The following is a 19736-nucleotide window of genomic DNA, read 5'->3' on the forward strand; positions in this document are numbered from 1 at the left end:
TCATAGTTAGATCCTATGATTCAGAGCCTCTGCAAATGGGCAGGTGGATGTCAGGAGAGCCACCTTAGAGAGGACTGCCCCCCCCCACTATTTTGGGGGTGTTTGGGAGCTGAGTTTGAAGTTAGGGCTATATGCCACCCCCAGTTTCCCAACGAAACCCCCTTCATTGGAGTGTTGTTTGAATGTGGTGAGCTGGCCAACACCTACCCCCTCCCCAAATTTTAGGGTCGGGTGAAGAAATCGGGACGAGGGAGCCCCTCATCTCACCTCCCCTTTGCTGACAATTTTGAGATAAAAAAAGAGGTGAGAAAGTGCACCCAAAGTAAGTGACAACCGCTTTCTTTCTCCTCCACCCCAGGGCGAGGAGGAGAGACTGAAGGCAAAACCCACCGCGCTCCTTTTATTCCTTATTTTGGGATCAAACTCCCCAGTTTTGTTGCAAAGGGTGCTTGGAGACAGAAGTGCCATAGTGTGAGATTTGCTGCTCCTTCAGGTGTCAACTTTCCCTTTGATCCCTTTCCCTGTTTGGTTTTTAACTTTTATCCAACCCTCTGAGCGAGGAGAGTTTTCAGAGGCTCCTCCCATAGCGGATGACACAGACCTCGTTTGTTTCTTTCCTTCTCGGAAGCCAGGAGGCTGCTGCCTTCACCTCCATTCTCCTCTTCCCTTTCCCCCCGCTCCTCTACAGGGGTGAAGGAACTGAACTTGGCTGCCCAGGGTCTGTGGGCTCCCTAGCCCTTCCTTCCGGCGGGTTCCTCGGCTTCTTCTTGGCTCCGTGCCCTTGCTATGGAAGATGTTCTTCCTTCCGCAGTGCTGGAGATCTGCCTGTTGGTCGGCGTCCCTAGAGAAAGGGCGAAGGAAATTTACCAGGTAAAAAGGGGAAAGGGACCTTTCACAGGGTTGGAGCAGTGGTTGGTGACTGCAGGAGAAATGGGGAAAGGTGGAACGAATTCCCCTCGCTTTCTATTCACCCTTGAGATCCGTTTTCAAACCAGCGCGGCTGCATTTCTGTGCTATGTAACTGTGCAAAGCTGTTAACGTGTTCTTGATGCATCGACAAACTGGTAAATCCACTCTGAGGCTGAAAAGGAAAAAACAAACAGCAACAACACAGCTTCTTTCCCACAGATCCCCTTGTAAATACATAATAAATTGCAGGAGCTTAAGATTATCTTGCCTGTCTCACTAATTTGTCAACTTCCTCCTTTGGCCTTTGTTTACATCAGTTACAAACTTGGGGGCAGGTGAAGAAGACTTTTTTAAAAAAGTTTTATTTCCTTTTGCAAGGTGAGTGTGTGTGTTTTTGCAGATAAAAGAAAAAGAAAAGAAACAACCACAGCCACTTCCTAAGAGTTAAGATGTTGTGAAATGGGGGTGTGCTTTAAAGTGGGCATGTCACCAACCTGTGACGGTTCATTAGCATGCCGCAACACATTGCAGTATCTTAATCACCAAGCCCTTATGGTTTCCAGAGGGTTAGCTGTGTTGGTTGCTTGCAGGAGAAATACACACCGAGAGTCTTGTGGGACTTTAAAGACAAATAAGCTTATTTTTCATAAGCTTTTGTAGACTTATTTACTTCATCAGAGGTATCCTCCCTCCAAATTGCCTAGTATGTTGCTGTTTTCTTTTCTGATGAGGGCTATTTAAGCAGAACAACTCATTTGTTGAACAACTATCTTCCATCTGAACTGGTTACAAGTTGTTCTAAAAGTGGATCCACAGCTCCTTTGTTGGTGGGGAGAGTTTGTGTGAGGAATGACAACCACTATTTGGCATTGTGACGTTAGTGTGGTCTCTAAAGTAGGGTTAAATATTTTTTTTTATTTTTTTAAAAAAATTGTACAGTAGCACCTTAGAGACCAACTAAGTTTGTTCTAGGGATGCTGGTGGTGCTGTGGTATAAACCACTGAGTCTTGGGCTTGCTGATTGGAAGGTCAGCGGTTTAATTCCCTACGACGGGGTGAACTCCCATTGTTCAGGCCGGTAAAGCAAGATGAGCGCCGCAACCCCAGAGTCATTCGCGACTGGACTTAACTGTCAGGGGTCCTTTACCTTTTAAGTTTGTTCTGGGTATAGCTTATACCCAGAACAAACTTAGTTGGTCTTTAAGGTGCTACTGGACATTTTTTTAATATTTATTATGACTGCGTCAGACCAACACGGCTACCTAAAGGTAAAGGTAAAGGGGCCCCTGACCATCAGGTCCAGTCGTGTCCAACTCTGGGGTTGCGGCGCTCATCTCGCTCTATAGGCCGAGGGAGCCAGCGTTTGTCCGCAGACAGCTTCCAGGTCATGTGGCCAGCATGACAAAGCTGCTTCTGGTGAACCAGAGCAGCGCACAGAAATGCCGTTTACCTTCCCGCCGGAGCGGTCCCTATTTATCTACTTGCACTTTGATGTGCTTTCGAACTGCTAGGTGGGCAGGAGCTGGGACCGAGCAACGGGAGCTCACCCCGTTGCAGGGATTCGAACCGCCGACCTTCTGATCAGCAAGCCCTAGGCTCTGTGGTTTAACCCACAGCGCCACCTGGGTCCTACCTGAATCTAAAGTAGGGTGTCACTCATATGACCAGGGTGTCAAGCTGATTTGCTGTATTACCCACTGAAAACTGCAATATGATTTTGATAAGTACTCTTTTGGTTTCCAACTCCCCTTGCATGCTTGGGCAGTTATATGAAACATCCTTGCCATTTAAATCTTTCTTTTTTCATCGACTGAAAGCTACCCCCATTGCCAGCTGTTCAGCCCATGGCCAGACTGGGAATGGGGAACAGCTGGTAGGCATGCTGATAGCCATTGGCAGGTCTGCCCCCTTGCCCCAGGGAAGGGCATTGCTCCCTGATCCTGAAGGCGGTTTAATAATTTGCCTAGAGCGGGGGTAACCCAAGGGGATTCCCACCATCTGTGGCTGGGGCTGATGGGAGCTGGAGTTCAGCAACATTTTGGGGGGCACCGTCTGACATAGAGTGTGACGGAGTGGTGTGGGCACTTTCCATAGAAGACTTCTTCCTATGGGTCAGTTTCGGCAGAATGAACTGGTTGCAAAATAGCATGCTTAGTTTGTTTCGCCACCGACATCTTACGAAATGACTTCTTCGGTAGAATGAACTAGATGAAGATCAACGTGCTTAGAAGATTTTATTTGGTTTTATTGGTTGATAATGGTCATGCTTTGCATAAAATTGAAAGAAAAATGTCTTGAAGCAAGATAGATTTAAGGGTGTCGCAAGTTCCTGAGAAACAGGCATAGAATCTGTATTAGGTTAGGATTTCTTGACTTAAGCTTCCAATAATGTTAACTACTAGACCAGGCATAGGCAAACTCGGCCCTCCAGATATTTGGGACTACAACTCCCATCATCCCTGACCACTGGTCCTGTTAGCTAGGGGTGATGGGAGTTGTAGTCCCAAAACATCTGGAGAGCCATGTTTGCCTAAGCCTGTACTAGACCAAGTCTTAACCGTTTCAGACTTGGGGGGCCATCTTTAACCTAGATGCACGTTTGGGGACCCATTTCTTAATATATATATTTTTACCATATATTTCTGTGCCATGACTCCGTTACCTCTGAACATGCAAGTTTCATTCAGCTGTCACTGGTAATAGCCACTGATGAACCACTGATGAAACTATTCTCCACAAACTTATCTAATGCACTTTCAAAGCTAGTAGACAACATCTTGTGGAAGGAAATGCCATAAATTATTTATTTCAAAGTAAATTAATTAATTCAAAAGGCATATTCTTTGTTTCCAAAAACAAGTTTGTAAGATGCAGTTTGGACTGCAGGTGCTTTTGTAAAAATGCAAGTGTACTTTGAACAAGCAACTTAATAAAAAGATTTTTGATTACGCCAGGACATCACTTCGTGAGCAGACCATAGCCTCAGAAACTTTGGGAAAAAATGAACTGTGTACTAAATGCCCTACATATCAGCAGACCGGCATTGCTTGATCAGTGTATTGACACAAACATTTTAGTTTGTATATGTACTTTGAAGCTGGGACAGGTTTCTGCATTGGGCTGCTACCGAGAGATGAGACTTGAAGTCCTGAGCAGGATAGTAAAGCAATAACTTTTTGGAAGACCTGAGTATGAAGAATTCTTCTTCCAGGTTCAGTGTCTCTCAAGATTTGTGATGCATTTGCTAGTCATACATTGGATGCCCAGCTGTGACAATAGGGACACTTGTCTGGTGATGATAATTGCTTAGAATGGTCAGGATTTTTGGTTTGTGTTTCAGAGCTTGAGTTATTTTCTGGGTACGGTGATCTTTCATCTCCTAGGCCTGAACAGGGGGCAAAACATTACCGGGGGTAGTGGGAGTCAGTTGGGGGGGTTTGGTTTGACACTGAACCCCTTAACGCTTAAACTTTAAAGGAACTACTTAATATTTATTGAGAATTAGCAGTCTGCTGCTAAAAGATATTCAGCATGAACTAAACTCCAGTGAGGAATTCTCATTGCGTGGCAAGGCCCCAGACCCCCAGGTCCCTCCGAAATAAATACACAAACACAAGTATATTGGGTTAATGGGATAAATAAGGCCACAACTTTATTGGTTGCAGATCTGAGCAGTTTGTGGCTTAGGCAATTGGGTGAAGCAAGACTTTAAGAAGCATCTTCATTGATTGCTAAAGACACCTCTTTACCATTGCTTTTTGATACCTGGGGTGTCTATTTTTAGGGCCCACCATATTTTTGTGATGGTAAATTGTTTTGAACTGCTTTTAACATTGTGATAGGGAGCTGGGTATGTTTAGCCTGGAGAAGAGAAGGTTTAAGGGGTGATATGATAGCCATGTTCAAATATATAAAAGGATGTCATATAGAGGAGGGTGAAAAGTTGTTTTCTGCTGCTCCAGAGAAGTGGACACGGAGCAATGGATTCAAGCTACAGGAAAGAAGATTCCACCTAAACATTAGGAAGAACTTCCTGACAGTAAGAGCTGTTCGGCAGTGGAATTTGCTACCAAGGAGTGTGGAGGAGTCTCCTTCTTTGGAGGTCTTTAAGCAGAGGCTTAACAGGCATATGTCAAGAATGCTTTGATGGTGTTTCCTGCTCGGCAGGGGGTTGGACTGGATGGCCCTTGTGGTCTCTTCCAACTCTATGAATCTATGATTTAATTGCTGTAACCCGCCCTGGGATCTTAAGTTGAAAGGTAGGTAACAAATTGAAATAATAATGCTCCTAATATTTCAGTTAATGTGCATTATTAATTCTTGAAGAAAGAACTGCCAGCGAAAAACTGCCCGATGGACTTTTGCACCTAGTTAAATGCTCTTGGCTTTAATTTTGAACTAGTAGACTTAGAATTTGTTTACTTGGAGGTACAATTCAACAGGTACAGTAGAATTTAGTATCGGATAAGTGTGCGGAGAGCGCCATGTACAAAATGAAGATAATACATTACTGAAGAAGTAATTATTTGCCAAATGTTAGTAACATTCTTTATTAAAATATTGTTTTAGCAAAGGTCAGTTGTTTCATAACAAAAATAAATTGCTGCTAAGTACTGTAATAACAGAAGTAAATTTCTAAATGTGAACCATCATTTGGTGACAAAATACAGTAAGAATTGTTATTATTTTATTGTTTTTAGGTTGCTCAAAGACATGACCTAAGAAGCACCCCTCCCTTCGAACCAGAAGTTCTTTCTGTTTTTGTCCCTCCATTCATCAGCAGAGAGGAGTTGCAAACCACAAATATAAATAGTAATGCATTCAATAAAGGGAAACGGCGTTCTTTTCGGAAAAAGAAAGAGAAATCCAAGATTGACACTGCGAGAGTTCTGAATGGAGCCCATAAAATTCCCGAGACTGAAGATATTACCATCCCTATAGACATTGACCTTAACGGATTGCCACAGCTTTGCTTTCCAGGTAATGTGAGCCCCTGTCATTTCAATAATCAGTTTCATGTCTGTTCACGGATAGGATCAATACTGATGCATAAAAGCAGGGGACTTGTTGTGCTTCTGGAAAAGTGGGAATCATTTTATTGATGATAGATAGATACAGTGATTTTTTTCCATAAAAAATGTTTAGGGGTACTCTCATTTTCACTCAAGAGAATCACCATTTTATAGTTTAAATCAGGAAAAATAAATTCAGTAAATGGACAAAAGTACAAAGATTCTCAGAATAGGGGTATGTGTACCCCTGCGTCCCCCCAGAAAGAAAGCACTGGATAGAGAGATGATAGAGATAGATAGATAGATAGATAGATAGATAGATAGATAGATAGATAGATAGATAGATAGATGATAGATAGATAGAGTGGTGCCTCTACTTACGAATGTTTCTACTTACGAATGGAGCTCCGTCCGCCATCTTGGATGCAGTTTAGATAGGATTTTTTCTACTTATGAATTTTTAGATAGGGTTGCTTCTACTTACGAATTTTTTCTCCCAATGCATTCCTATGGGATTTGGCTTACAAATTTTTCCGACTTACAAATGTGCGTTCGGAACGCATTTAATTCGTAAGTAGAGGTACCACTGTAGATAGATAGATCATGCATTAGAATCTAAGGGCTGGGTTAACATGATTATCTAACCAATGATTCCTATTCTGATTCTGGGCTACTGTGTATAACTCTCACTCCCATGCAGACAGTATAAGCTGTATCTCGGCTACAAGAGAAAAATATGCCGTACTGAGAAAATCTTAAGAGCGAAAACGCTGCCACTCTGGGTGGTATTTAAATAGGCTAAATAAATTTGATTGAGTAAGGCTGTGATCCTTTGGTCCCCGGGGGGAGGGTGTTTCAAGGGGCTGTGGGATGTTTTAGATTTCCCTCTCTGAGAGCAGAGAGAGAGAGAGAGAGAGAGAGAGAGAGAGAGAGAGAGAGAGAGAGAGAGAGAGAGAGAGGTGAGTCCTTCTGAGGCTGCTCCCTGGCAATGTGGCAATCTTTGTGACCTCTGCCAGCGGTCTGTGCAGATGTTGAACATCTGTGCTGGGGGAAGATCACGGGAAGGCATGGATCCAAAGGACCTGTGTCCTTTCTTTTCCCCCAGCTTGGGAAAACAAACAACGCTGCTTGAACTGCCTCGTGTATTCTTGGAAGTGATGTTGCCTTTGCATTTTAAAATACAAACCTCAGGAAAGGGAGAGGAATGCCACTGTATCTGCCTTTCTGACCTACCATCGTTGTTGTTGCAGAGCAATTTGCCCACCCTTAACCCTGTTTGGATTGCTCTGCCCAGGAAGTTGATTTGGTCAACCTTCCTTATTTCACTCCTGGGACCAGTTTTCAGGGTCTGCAAATATGTGCGCTGTATTTGTTGTTGTTGTTGTTGTTGTTGTTGTTGTTGTTGTTGTTGTTGTTGTTGTTGTTGTTAAAATCTATATATTGCCCTTTATCTGAAGATGGCAATTCGTAACTGTGTTCACTACTGCTTTTATTAGTGCTGTGCCTTACAATATGCTCATCTCATTTGCAGGTGGATTTAATATAGCGTTGGAATCCACGGAAGACCGCATCCATTTCCTTGTTTTCACCGACGTCTGTGGTAACAGAACGTATGGTGTTGTCGCACAGTATCACCGGCCTATGCAAGTAGGTTGTTTAGCCTGCTGCTGCGCTCCTAATCCGTCAATGCTGAGTTGTTGCTGAGTTGATCATTTGCGAATGCTGACCATTCTCAAAATGAGTCATCTAGTGTCTGTATCTTTAGCTACTGCTAAGTTCTTACAGTTCAGGGCATACCTCTCTGAAGAAGAAGACCCAGCAGAGTTCTTGATTGTGAGTTCTAGTCACAGATATAACTAGGGTGAATGCTTTAGACTTTGTCAACTCAGGTAACTTGTTCTTAACATGCGACCATAAACCTGTAGGGTGGTTTTTGGAAGCAGAACATGGGAATTCCCCAAAGAATATGACACTGTATAACACTGGTCCTGAAAGACTCCCAGTATGTTGGCACATAATTCAAAGTGTTGGTGCTGGCCTTTAAAGCCCTAAACAGCCTCGGTCCAGTATACCTGAAGGAGCATCTTCACCCCCATCGTTCAGCCTGGACACTGAGGTTCAGCTCCGAGAACCTTCTGGCGGTTCCCTCCCTGTGAGAAGTGAGGTTACAGGGAACCAGGCAGAGGGCCTCCTTGGTAGTGGTGCCCACCCTGTGGAATGCCCTCCCATCAGGTGTTAAGGAAACATTCAACTATCTGACTTTTAGAAGACATCTGAAGGCAGCCCTGTTTAGGGAAGCTTTCAATGTTTGATGTTGATGTTGTTGTTGTTGATTATGATGATCAGAGCCACCCAGAGTGGCTGGAGAAACCCAGCCAGATGGGCAGGGTATAAATAATAAATTATTTATTAATTCTTATTACTATAGAATTAGAATGGGTCTTGAGTGCCTAATATGCACTGCAACGTGAGGGGTTCTTAAAGTCAACATTATGTCCTGTATTTTGTACATGTGCTTCTGGGTTTTCCAAAACTGAATTTTTATTTGACAAATGGCCTAAAGTAACATGCAGTTTTCTTGTAGGATGCTCACATCTTCTATAATGGGCAAGCTTCTTGGGAAACGGCAAAGAGCTCTAGATCTGCTTCATACTTTGTGCCATTTGCAGTGTGCGTCATATCTAGGTATCCCTACTTCAATGCCCTCAAAGACTGTCTGTCTTGGTAAGGATTATGATCTAAGCTACTTCGATGACAGTAACGTCTACTTGTTACAGAAACTGTCGAAATATGCTGTAACACAGTAAGAGAGCTTTTAGTGACCAATTACAATCATTGGGAGGCAAAGGAAGCCAAATTAAGGCAGCAGATTCACCTATTTGTAGGCAGCGCTGCAGCATTTTGCTTGAATGGTCTCTGTCTTCACATCGGTGTGGAATTTATTTTAAAACTGTCCTTCCAAGTAGGTTTGCAGATTGGAAGGAAAGTATGCTCCCAACAGGTAGTCGAAGGCAGTGCTATAATGAATGAATGTCCTTATAGGTGGAAATTAATTGGGTTCCCTGTGTTCAGAACTGCACTTAAAATGTATTTCTTTCAACAGTTATTCAGAGGTTAGTGATGGTTGTAAGCATGGATTTAGTCTGTTGCAGTTACGTATATTGTGATGCATTTTGATTTATTTAACAAAATTTATATACTGTGCCACTTACTCAAGCTAAAGACAATCTAAAATATTCATTAAAAAACCTGATGAAAACAAGGTGCATATTTGATACATTTAAAATATATATCTAAATATATACAGTATTTTAAAAAGATATCTACCTATATATTTTGCTGGAGCAAAGCAGTTCTTAGCAGGCACCGAAAACAACACAAAGAATGAATGCAGTAAGTTGATGGATATATACTGTACAGAAGAAAACATACTTTGAAGGAATGAGAATTTTACTAAAAAATGTAATTTTGCCTTCTACTGACATACGCTTCACTTCTGTTTGCCTTTTTTTATTTCAGCTTATTGGCACAGTTGAAGTCTTACAAGGAATTAGATGTTGATAACTATATAAAAGAATTCGCTGCCAAACTTTGTTTAATCCCCACTCCTCCTCCAGGACCTCTGCACTTGGTAATTCTACAAGATTCTACATTTAATGCTGCTGTATATTAGTTTCCTTAGTGTTTGTCTGGGAAACCTGTTTGTTCTGAAGAACTTGGTTCATGAATGGTGCTCAGAGGAGCAAAGGCTCATGGCTGCTTTCCCTTCTTCTCTTATTTTTCCCTAGGCCATTCTGTCCTGCAGACCAAACTCCCCCTTCAATTTATTGTCTACAGTGGTACCTTGCTTCTCAAACTTAATCCGTTCCGGAAGTTCGTTCCAAAACCAAAGCTTTCCAAAACCAAGGCGTACTTTCCCATAGAAAGTAATGCAAAATGGATTAATCCGTTCCAAGCTTTTAAAAACAACCCCCCCAAAACAGCAATTTAACATGAATTTTACTATCTAACGAGACCATGGATCCATAAAATGAAAGCAGTATACAAAGTACTGCAGTCATACAATCAATCAATCAATAAATCAGTAGGTGAACTGGGTTCCACATAGTCACAAAACAAAACAAAAAAGAGCTGCAGAAGCAAAAACGCAAAATAAATAGCAAAAACACTCAAATAGAACTGTGGCACTCAAATCGTCAGCGTAACGCTCAAAACAGAGCATGTTTGACTTCCAAAAAAAGTCTGCAAACCGGAACATTCTTATTCTTATTTAATTAATTAATTTCTTACCTGCCCTTCACCATGAGGTTGTTGGAGTGTTGTGGGTACCAAGGAGTTAAGCACTCTGTGCTAATTGGAAATGCTGACTCAGAAGTATGTGATGACTCAGCATCACGAGACATGGGGCTTTGCCCAATTGTTCCCTTGCCAGCTAGTATAGAGAGGCAAGGTTGACTTTCCGTTGTTGTTGTTGTTGTTGGTTTGCTGGTTGTTTGTTCGTTGGCAGTGATCTGAAGAGGTGGCGGCTTTTCCCTGAACGTAATTCTACCTGTATGTTGTCTTTGCTTTACGACGCTGCAAGACTGCAGCTGAACAAAGCCTTTCTGAAAACCCAGCGCTATTCTGGAATGCTTTCTGTGGGTCTCTTGTACATTGCAATGGAGGTCCCAAGGTCTCAGGGACTGGGCAGAGGAGGAGTAGTGGTGGAGACCACCTTCCCATCCTGACGCTTCCAGGGAGGAAGAAGAGGAAGACAGTATAGATTTGCAACAGGGGTTTGAGGGAGGTTGCAGTTCAGAGGCAAATGAGGGGGGAAACTGGGATATCATGGGAGAGCCAGAGCAATACCTAGCTGACACGTTATTAGAGAGCATTCCAGACCCTCCATCTCCCAGAACCCGGCGAGCCTTAAAAGTAGGAGAGCAAAGAGCTTGAAGACAGAGGGCATGTAGAAGCACCTGTAGAGATGATGATGATGATGGCGACTGAGGAAGTGGGAGAGACGGGGGGTGGGGTGGAGATTCACTCGGGACAACACCATTATCCAACAGCCTGGGTTCCATAGCCTCTCTCTGTAAAGACTGAAATGAAAAAGGACGGTAAGAAACTTTCGCTTGTCTTTATACTTTCCTGGGCAACCAGCCAGGAGCCGTTGACAGCATCCTGACACAGGGTTGCTTACAACAATTTTAAAAAACACACTTTTGGAATCAGTTAAAACAGATTACAGTCAACAGAATGAAGGGGGGGGGGCTATGTCCTAGAATGCATACCTCAGTCGTCAAAGACTGAGCAGATCAAGAAAATTACACGATGAAGGTGCCTTGACACGAGACAGCAGCAGGCTTGTGTCTGCAAATGCAGGTCACCCGTGTCATTAGCAATAATATGGGGCAATGGAGTTTCAGTGGAGAGACGATGGAAGCATCTCCCCTCTGCACTCCCTCTCTCCCTCCCATGTTATTTTGACTGTAGGGGAGGGAGGGCCTGCAGGGGGGAAATGAGGGTGGGTGAGGGAATGCTTTAGCACTCCCTACCCTATTTCCCCTTTTAAAATACGTAGTCATAAAGTAAGCCATGGCAGGGTTTTTAAGCATTTGAGAAATATAAGACATACCCCGAAAATAAGCCATACTTCCGCGCCGCGGAAACCAACCTCCACAGGCACCTCCACTCACAGAGTCACTCCATGCAGCCAGCACTGCAGGAGCGCGATCAGCTATGAAGAGGCGCTCCAAGAGCTCCGCTTAACAGCTGATCGCGCTCCCGCCTTGCTGGCTGCATCCCCGCGCTCTGCCTTCTCGTCCACCGCCGTCCCTGCCGCTTCCGTGCTTGCCGCCACCGCTGGGCTCACTGCTTCTTCCTTGCCTGGCCCGGCCAAGGAGCTTGGAGCGCCCTGCAGCGGTGGGCAGAGCGCCTGAGCCAGCAGCCTCCGCCTGGCCCGGCCAAGGACGCCTGCCGCCCTGCCACCCGGAACCGGTGGCTGCTGCAGCGCCGAGCACTCAAGAGAGCCCAGCAGCGCCCTGAGCTAGCACCCTGAGCCATAAAAACCGTACCAGTAATAAAAAAATAAGACATCCCACCGAAAGTAAGCCACCCTGTGTGTTTTTTTAGGGGAAAAAGTCTTTAAAAAGGGGAAACACGGTATCTGCTGCTTTTCCCGCTGGAAATTGCCCGTCCTGCTTCTTTACTGCTACAGTATTTGGCAGTAATCCATGTTTGAAGATTCAGATTCTGTTCCTGTCCTACACATTTCTGTTTTGGCTGTTCCCTGTCTTTTAGGATCTCTATTTCTACTCTGCTTTTAGGACTGCAATGTTTTTCTGCCCATGCTGGTATTTTTAGGTATGGTAGAGAGGAATAATGGAGGTTATCCGCATTTTGCAGGGCATGACATAATAATTCATCGAATATCAATGTGCATTTCTGGGTTTTTTTGTTTTCAGTGCAGACTGTAGGAGTTTGCATTCAATCCTCATTCTCTCTCTTTGTCCGGAGTCTGCCTAGGGTCTGGTTTGAGCCTTTGTCAGTAGGTATCTGATCACAACAATTTTCAGGGGTTATTCCAGTATTTGGCAATCATGAGAATGCAGAACAGTTCTGTAGTCTCCCCTAGGAACTAGTCTGTGTGAGATGAGTGATGCAATTTAATGAAAGTTCCCTGTTTGTGTTTTAGTGCCCTACCTTGTATTGCAACTGCTCATGATTGTGCTTGAAATAATAATAAATAATGAATATAAGTTCTACAGGAGTTATTAACTAAATCTCATCTTACGTAACACCGGAATTTGCATTTGTCTTTGCGGGTCATCCGCTCAGTAATGCAACCGTTCTTTTCTCTTCTCACCCCCTTTCCTATGAATTCACTTTTCCTTGCTCAGAAAGGGATTAGACTAGACGGCTCATTATCACAGTAGATGTCAGATACGTTTAATCTATTGTCAATTTTTCCAGTTGCTTTGTTTAGTCCCTTCCTGTAGTAGAGCAAGACAAACACAAAAGCTTGTACATTTGGACAAAGAAATGTGCTATAATGCTGCAGATCTGTGAGCGTTCTGCATGCAAAACCAGTCTTCTTAGGCCCGTTTTCACTGTTTTTGTTTGTAAAATAAATTGTAGTTGCAGTTTGTGGTTACGACACATAAACTAGCTGAACACCCACCTCTGTTGTTCCTCCTAGATATTTAATATGAAGCCTCTCCAGGTAATATTTCCATCTCAGGAGGATCCTGACAGCCCGCTTATCGATCTGGATCTACACCTTCCCTTCCTATGCTTCAAACCAGAACAGGTGTTACAGGTATAGCATGGCTGTCTTGTTTTAAGCAGGTGGAAACTAGATCTGTGTATAGTTTGTGGGAGTTGCACAGAATTACTTTGTAAGTAATTTCAGCCTAATGCCCTTGTTCTGAATGAGTGAAACGGGCCTCTGGCAGGGAGCATGGGAGAAGACAGGCCATACTTTTAACAACAGGAACACAGCGATCCCTATAACCAGGCAAAGTCTCACCCGCCTTTCCATAGCGAGACCAGGGCTTTGACAGGGTCGCCGTAAATACTGAATGCTCGTAGTGGCCGTGAGAGTAAGAAGTCAGAGGAATGTTGCCAGTTCAATTCTCCTTCCATCTTTCTGCTAGATGGGATGTAATAAGAGCTACTGAGATGACTTTTGTAAAGTATGCCAAGCATTTAAAATTTGTTAAATAAATGATAAGGTGCTGTTACGCTGAAGCTCTCCCTATATGGAATTTATGGTGGCCTATTTTCCCTCCCTTTCCAGATCATAACCTGCATTTTAACAGAGCGGAAGATTGTTTTATTTTCCTCTGACTGGGCATTGCTGACGCTCATATCTGAATGCTTCATGATGTACATCCACCCTATTCAGTGGCAGCACACTTTTGTACCCATTCTGTCTCGTCAGATGTTGGATTTTGTCATGGCCCCTACATCCTTCCTCATGGGATGCCACATTGATCACTTTGGAGAGGTTTGCAAGGTCAGCCATGGGTCATTTCCAGTTCTGCTTCTCGGCTCTCACCTATAGGATGTAAAATCCATTCAGAGGTACAGGCAACTCCCCATTTGTGCTGGGGTTGCGTTCTGGGTCATTGCCCACTTGCATGGGATCGGAAAACCATTGAAAAAGCCTGTGAACCTCTTTTTCTACTCCCATTCCACCCTTTTAGTGACGTTCCAGTGATGTCTTTATGACTTTTCCAGGTCACTTCCAGGTATGCTGCTGTGCGCATATCATGCACACCTAACGGTGTCGCCTAAAATGGGAGTTGCCTGTGTATTTGTTGCCTGAAAGTTGTACAATATCCTCCATAAATGAGGCGTACCTGTGTCTCCTTTAGATAGGGGTGTTTGAGCATGGGCAATCCAGCCACAGTTAATTGCTGCTAAGGTCAATTGTTTATTGAAGTTCAATTTATTTATTACTTAGCAGTGCTTAACTGAGGAAGGGCTCTGCCTCAATGGTGGGACCTCTGCTTTGCATGCAGAAGGTTCCAACTTCAACCGTCGACGTCTCCAGGAAGGACTGGGAGAGAGACCTCTGCCTGAAACCCTGGAGAGATGCTGCCAGCCAGTGTTGACAATACTACTGTCGATAGATAAATGGTCTGATGGTGTGAAGCCTCTGCCTGGCTTTCCTGTTTAAAGTATTTATACCTTGCCCTTCAAAAATGTTTCCCAGTGCAGCTTAAAAACAGATAAAATAACAGAAACGCCTCAATACAGTCGAACGATTTCTGTACGTTTATTTCTCTTGCACTCACAAAGTTGTTGTTCTCTAGAAGTTTGTCACATGTCTATTATGTATGGGATCAGAATGAAAATAGGCTCTGGGGCAGGGGTGTCCAAACTTTTTTCCAAAGAGGGCCAGATTTGATGAAGTGAACATGCCTGAGGGCTGTTGACCTTTTTAAAAAGGATTTTACCCCAAAGTTGTTGACCGTTTTTTAGAACCATGGGAAGAAGCTGCCTGTGGGGGCCGGATTAAACTGACTGGCGGGCCGGATTAGCCCCCCCCAACGGACTTTGGACATGCCTGCTCTAGGGCAGGGGTCAGCAGACTTTTTCAGCAGGGGGGGGCGGTCAACCGTCCCTCAGACCTTGTGGGGGGCCAGACTATATTTTTTTGGGGGGGGGGAAGAACTACAGTGGTACCTCGGGTTACAGACGATTCAGGTTGCAGACGCTTCAGGTTACAGACTCCGCTAACCCAGAAATAGTACCTTGGGTTAAGAACTTTGCTTCAGGATGAGAACAGAAATCGCACGGCGGCGGCCCAGCAGCAGCGGAAGGCCCCATTAGCTAAAGTGGTACCTCAGGTTAAGAACAGTTCTCCGGAACAAATTAAGTTCTTAACCCGAGGTACCACTGTAATTCCTGTGATTCACAAATAACCCAGAGATGCCTTTTAAATAAAAGCACACATTCTACTTATGTAAAAACACCAGGCAGGGCCCACAAATAACCCAGAGATGCATTTTAAATAAAAGGACACATTTTGTTGTTGTTTAGTCATTTAGTCGTGTCCGACTCTTCATGACCCCATGGACCAGAGCACGCCAGACACTCCTGTCTTCCACTGTCTCCCGCAGTTTGGTCAAACTCATGTTCGTAGCTTCGAGAACACTGTCCAACCATTTCGTCCTCTGTCGTCCCCTTCTCCTAGTGCCCTCAATCTTTCCCAACATCAGGGTCTTTTCTAGGGAGTCTTCTCTTCTCATGAGGTGGCCAAAGTATTGGAGCCTCAGCTTCACGATCTGTCCTTCCAGGGAGCACTCAGGGCTGTTTTCCTTCAGAATGGAGAGGTTTGATCTTCTTACAGTCCAATTCTTCAGCGATCAGCCTTCTTCATGGTCCAGCTCTCACTTCCATACATTACTACTGGGAAAACCATAGCTTTAACTATACGGACCTTTGTAGGCAAGGTGACGTCTCTGCTTTTAAAGATGTTGTCTAGGAGACTAGATGTGTCTAAAATGGCTTGTCTGATCAACGTAATCTGTGAACTAATATGAATTAAAATGGAAAATGGTTTATACGAACACATGGTATTATAGATAACTGGGCCCTTTTGAAGAGATTACGCAGTTAATAATATTCCTCATGTATGTAGTGAACCCATTTAATCTGCTTCTTAGCTGTGCTGTAGCTGCAACCCCAGATAACCAACCGAGTGGCAAAGGATGAACTTCTCTGCCGCTGCCCCTACCTCCTGAATGCTGGCCTCTCGCTTGCGCTGCTATTGCCATGATTGCTGTGTAAATCCCCTGACATTTTTCATAATTGCTGCCCCCACCAGTGCAGTCTCAGGTCAGAACCTTTCACAGGGGATTATAAATGCTGGTTCATCTTCCAGGGAACCCTGAGAGATAGCTCATTTCCTGTTTTATAGGGTTGTGGCCGTGTTCTAAAGAATTGGCTCCCGTTGTCAGTCTTCACATCTGAAAGGACTCTTCAGTCTTTTTGGAATGGGAAGATTTGTGTAGGATATTTCCGCACCTGTCCGAGCAGCTCCCCAGCGAGGCTGAGATGGACTGGATGGAAACACAGGAAGCTGCCTTGTGCCGAGCCAGACATTTGCTCCATCTAGCTCAGTGCTGTCTACACTGACTGGCAGTGGTTCTTTGGGGTTTCAGACAGGGGCGTCTCCTGTAGTTGCTGGACATTGAACCAAGACTTTTTGCATGCAAAGTGTGTGCCCAACCACTGATCTCCTCCCCTTGGTTTGAACTGCGTTCTAATATTTTATCCACAGGCAAGATCAATGCTTTTTGTTCATAAATTATTGCTCTGTGACAGGGTGGATTTGATTTAAATCAAATTGATTTAAATCACTAGTCAGTAAGATTTTTTTTTTTTTTACAGAAAGACTCATTCTTGCTGGTATAATCTTAATATTATGAAGATGAAGGTTTCATTTTTGGAATAATAAATTTTCAGAGTAGTTTCTACAGTTATATAAAAAAATACAGATTTGGTTGTACTATTAGAAATGCATACACAGGTAATTATGAAATTATTGTGAGGTTTAAAAAATCAGCTTCATTAATTTTAATAGTTCTACTATTGAGTAAAACTTAATTTTAATTGCATTTTATGGGTGGTATTCAGTTACTCCATTGTTAATAGTGTCATAGCTTGCATTTTGCAATGCTTCTTACTGCTTAATTGATATTGTTTTAAATGATGAACCTGTCTGTATCTTAAATAAAAAGGAAGCCGATGACTTAATTCTAGTTAACATCGATAATGGCGATATCGCGCAATCCCAGTCATCGGAAGAGGAGTCTGAAATTCCAGATATCCCACTGGAGGCGGCAAACATCTTCATAGCAAGGTAGAAATAAATGCTAAAGATGAAAAAATGAAATTATTTGGCAAAGACACACAGTGCGATTTTGTGTACCTGCTCATTCTCCTGCTTGCTGAAGCGGTGTGAGGTAGTGAGTTGTGCGGGGGCTGAAGTTATATTCATCCAGTGGGATTAGAAATATGGATTCCTTCAGTGGATTGGAGGACCTGGGGGGGGGGGCAACAGGGCGCCTGAATGGTGGCAAGAGGTATGCGTTAATTAAGTTATGCCATTCACCCGAATATACACACAGAGACTGTCGATGGATTTTCTGAAATAAACAAAAACTTTGAACGGCAAAATTCTGATCTACTATGATAAAGAGTTTGTCTTCCATAATACACCTAATCCCATTTTCTCTTGCGTACTGACACTTGACTGGTTGAGAAAATCCCACCATATATACTCCAAATTCTCTCTTAAGTCTGATTGCTTGTCGAGATAGGCATAGCTTAAGGCCCTTGGAATGCCTTGAAGCCATTCCACTCTGCTTCTCCCCTTCCCACATCCCTGGGGTTACCATTGAGGCTGCGTGAGTTTTTGACTCTTGAGATGATACCTGTCCTGGCACACCCCCCCCCACATCTCTCTTGAATGGGGAGTGGTATCCTCAGACTCCCCTCACCCCTCACCAGGGTGGATTTGATTTAAATCAAATTGGTTTTTCAAGTTTGAGTGTTGGGTGGGGAAACCCCAAATTCTCCACCTTCTGGCAGGGAACCACTTTCCCAGTTTGTGGAGGGGTCAAGTAGTGACATTTGGGGAAAGCCTAAAAATACACCCCCCCAAACGCTTCAAATTTTAGGGAGTTACGTGTTCTTTTCCCTCCCACAGGGTTGAAAATCTTCAGCTGCACTACGACCTGGAGCTCTCCCACCTTGCTTCCTGCGCAGACCTTGGTGAAGTTCAGTTGCGAAGGAGGATTTGGCAGCAGAGGCTGAATTCTGAAATTCAGCAGATTACTCTGCAGTTAATAGTCAATATTTTTAGGTAGGTGCTGAAATAACCCTCATGCAGTACATGATCCTGGCATTAGCACTCTCTCTCTCTCTCTCTCTCTCTCTCTCTCTCTCTCTCTCTCTCTCTCTCTCTCTCTCTCTCTCTCTTCTCTGAGTTTCTGCTGCTCTCTTCTGCACTAAAATGAAGAGTCCCTTGATTCAGTGAAGGAGTAAATGAGGTATTGAATCTTATGCTCAGTTATGGCAGTGTTTCTCCTGGGCATAGGGATGGCTCCAGCAGTTATCTTTCCACACACGGACTCAGGATGCAAGGGAGAAACGGGCTAAGTGGGAGGCATGCTTGGCAAACACCCACCGTAATCAACTCAGGCCTGGAAATCTATGTCCCCCACTGTGGAAGGACGTGTGGATCCAGAATTGGCCTCCACAGTCATTTATGGACTCATTGTTAAAACCGTGTTTATGGAAGACAGTCTTACTCAGCTACGAGGGATCGCCAAAGAAGAAAGAAGATGGTTGGCTGTTGTGAGAGCAAGAAGCTGGACTAAATGGGCTTCCATTCTGATGCATCAGGGCTCCTTTGAAGTTCATAGTGAATGTTAATTACTCTAAATTACGTTAGATGTACTTTTACACTGCCTGCCTGGCTGGAAAGTGCATCACATTACTCATCAGACTTGCGGCTGGTTGGAGGGGGGCCACTGCAAACAATTCAGTGAGTAATGAAGCCCCCCAGGCTTCCAGGACTTAGTCTTGAGGACAGAATCATTGTTAAGAGAAAGGGATTACATGCTTGGAGCCAGGGACCATTTTATGCTGAGCTTTCAAGTGGGTTTTTGGCTGTTGACTCTGTGTTAATTCATTGTAATGTGGCGACTGAGGGTGGGTTACTTTGAATAGACCTACTGGATGGGCTTCAATTAAGTTGATGTGTGCACGGAACGAGGTCCATTCATGTAGCAGGACTCCCTCCCCCCTGTCCCCCCCATCTGCTCGGGGGGGGGGGGGAGTTGACTGTGCCTAAATAAGGTTAACGGTCCACCTGGATTTTGGCACTCATTTGACATTTTCCTTTGTACCCATGCAGCTGTGACATTTCCTGATGCCTTTCTAATTTTAACCGTGGTTAAAATAAATGAGAGCATCTACAAGTTTGTGTTCCCTCTTCTGCTCAGTTCCTCCCCTTCCCTTTCCAGTGTTAACTATGGGGTTGCAAAGGCTGCTGACCATAGCTTGCTTCCAATGAGAGCTAGAAATGCGCTTGAGTTGTTTTTAATGGTCACTTCAGTGCAGACAGGATTCTGCCCTGTGGTCACTGCTGAAAAGTTAGAGGAGTTTCGGTGGAAGAAGATGAGTCGGTGTGAAAAGAGGTCAATAAATGTTGCGTCTACCCAAGGTCATAATAACAGTTGAGCATCATTGTGGTTGCTTTAAAAAAAAAAAAAAAAGAGAGCGAACAGAATTAGAATTTGGAACCTGGGGGAA

At 43.9% G+C, this 19736-nt stretch overlaps 1 protein-coding gene across 2 annotated transcripts in view; it reads left to right on the forward strand.

The window, feature by feature from the left end:
* Positions 1-343: 343 nt before the first annotated feature.
* DENND3 (DENN domain containing 3) overlaps positions 344-19736 on the forward strand; it is a 42996-nt gene continuing 23603 nt past the window's right edge. Inside the window, exons 1-10 of one of the 2 annotated variants that reach the window (XM_088676037.1) lie at positions 344-471; positions 689-870; positions 5610-5889; positions 7453-7568; positions 8506-8645; positions 9441-9552; positions 13102-13221; positions 13702-13920; positions 17156-17277; positions 18127-18282. In XM_088676037.1, coding sequence (XP_088532163.1) covers positions 787-870; positions 5610-5889; positions 7453-7568; positions 8506-8645; positions 9441-9552; positions 13102-13221; positions 13702-13920; positions 17156-17277; positions 18127-18282 — 1349 coding nt within the window. In that variant the 5' untranslated portion in view covers positions 344-471; positions 689-786. Of the gene's footprint in view, positions 472-619; positions 871-5609; positions 5890-7452; positions 7569-8505; positions 8646-9440; positions 9553-13101; positions 13222-13701; positions 13921-17155; positions 17278-18126; positions 18283-19736 lie in introns of those variants that run through there. The other variant, XM_088676038.1, reaches the window with a different exon arrangement.

This window comes from Zootoca vivipara, chromosome 8, assembly GCF_965207765.1.
Source record: "Zootoca vivipara chromosome 8, rZooViv2.hap1.1, whole genome shotgun sequence".
Classification (NCBI taxonomy): domain Eukaryota; kingdom Metazoa; phylum Chordata; class Lepidosauria; order Squamata; family Lacertidae; genus Zootoca; species Zootoca vivipara.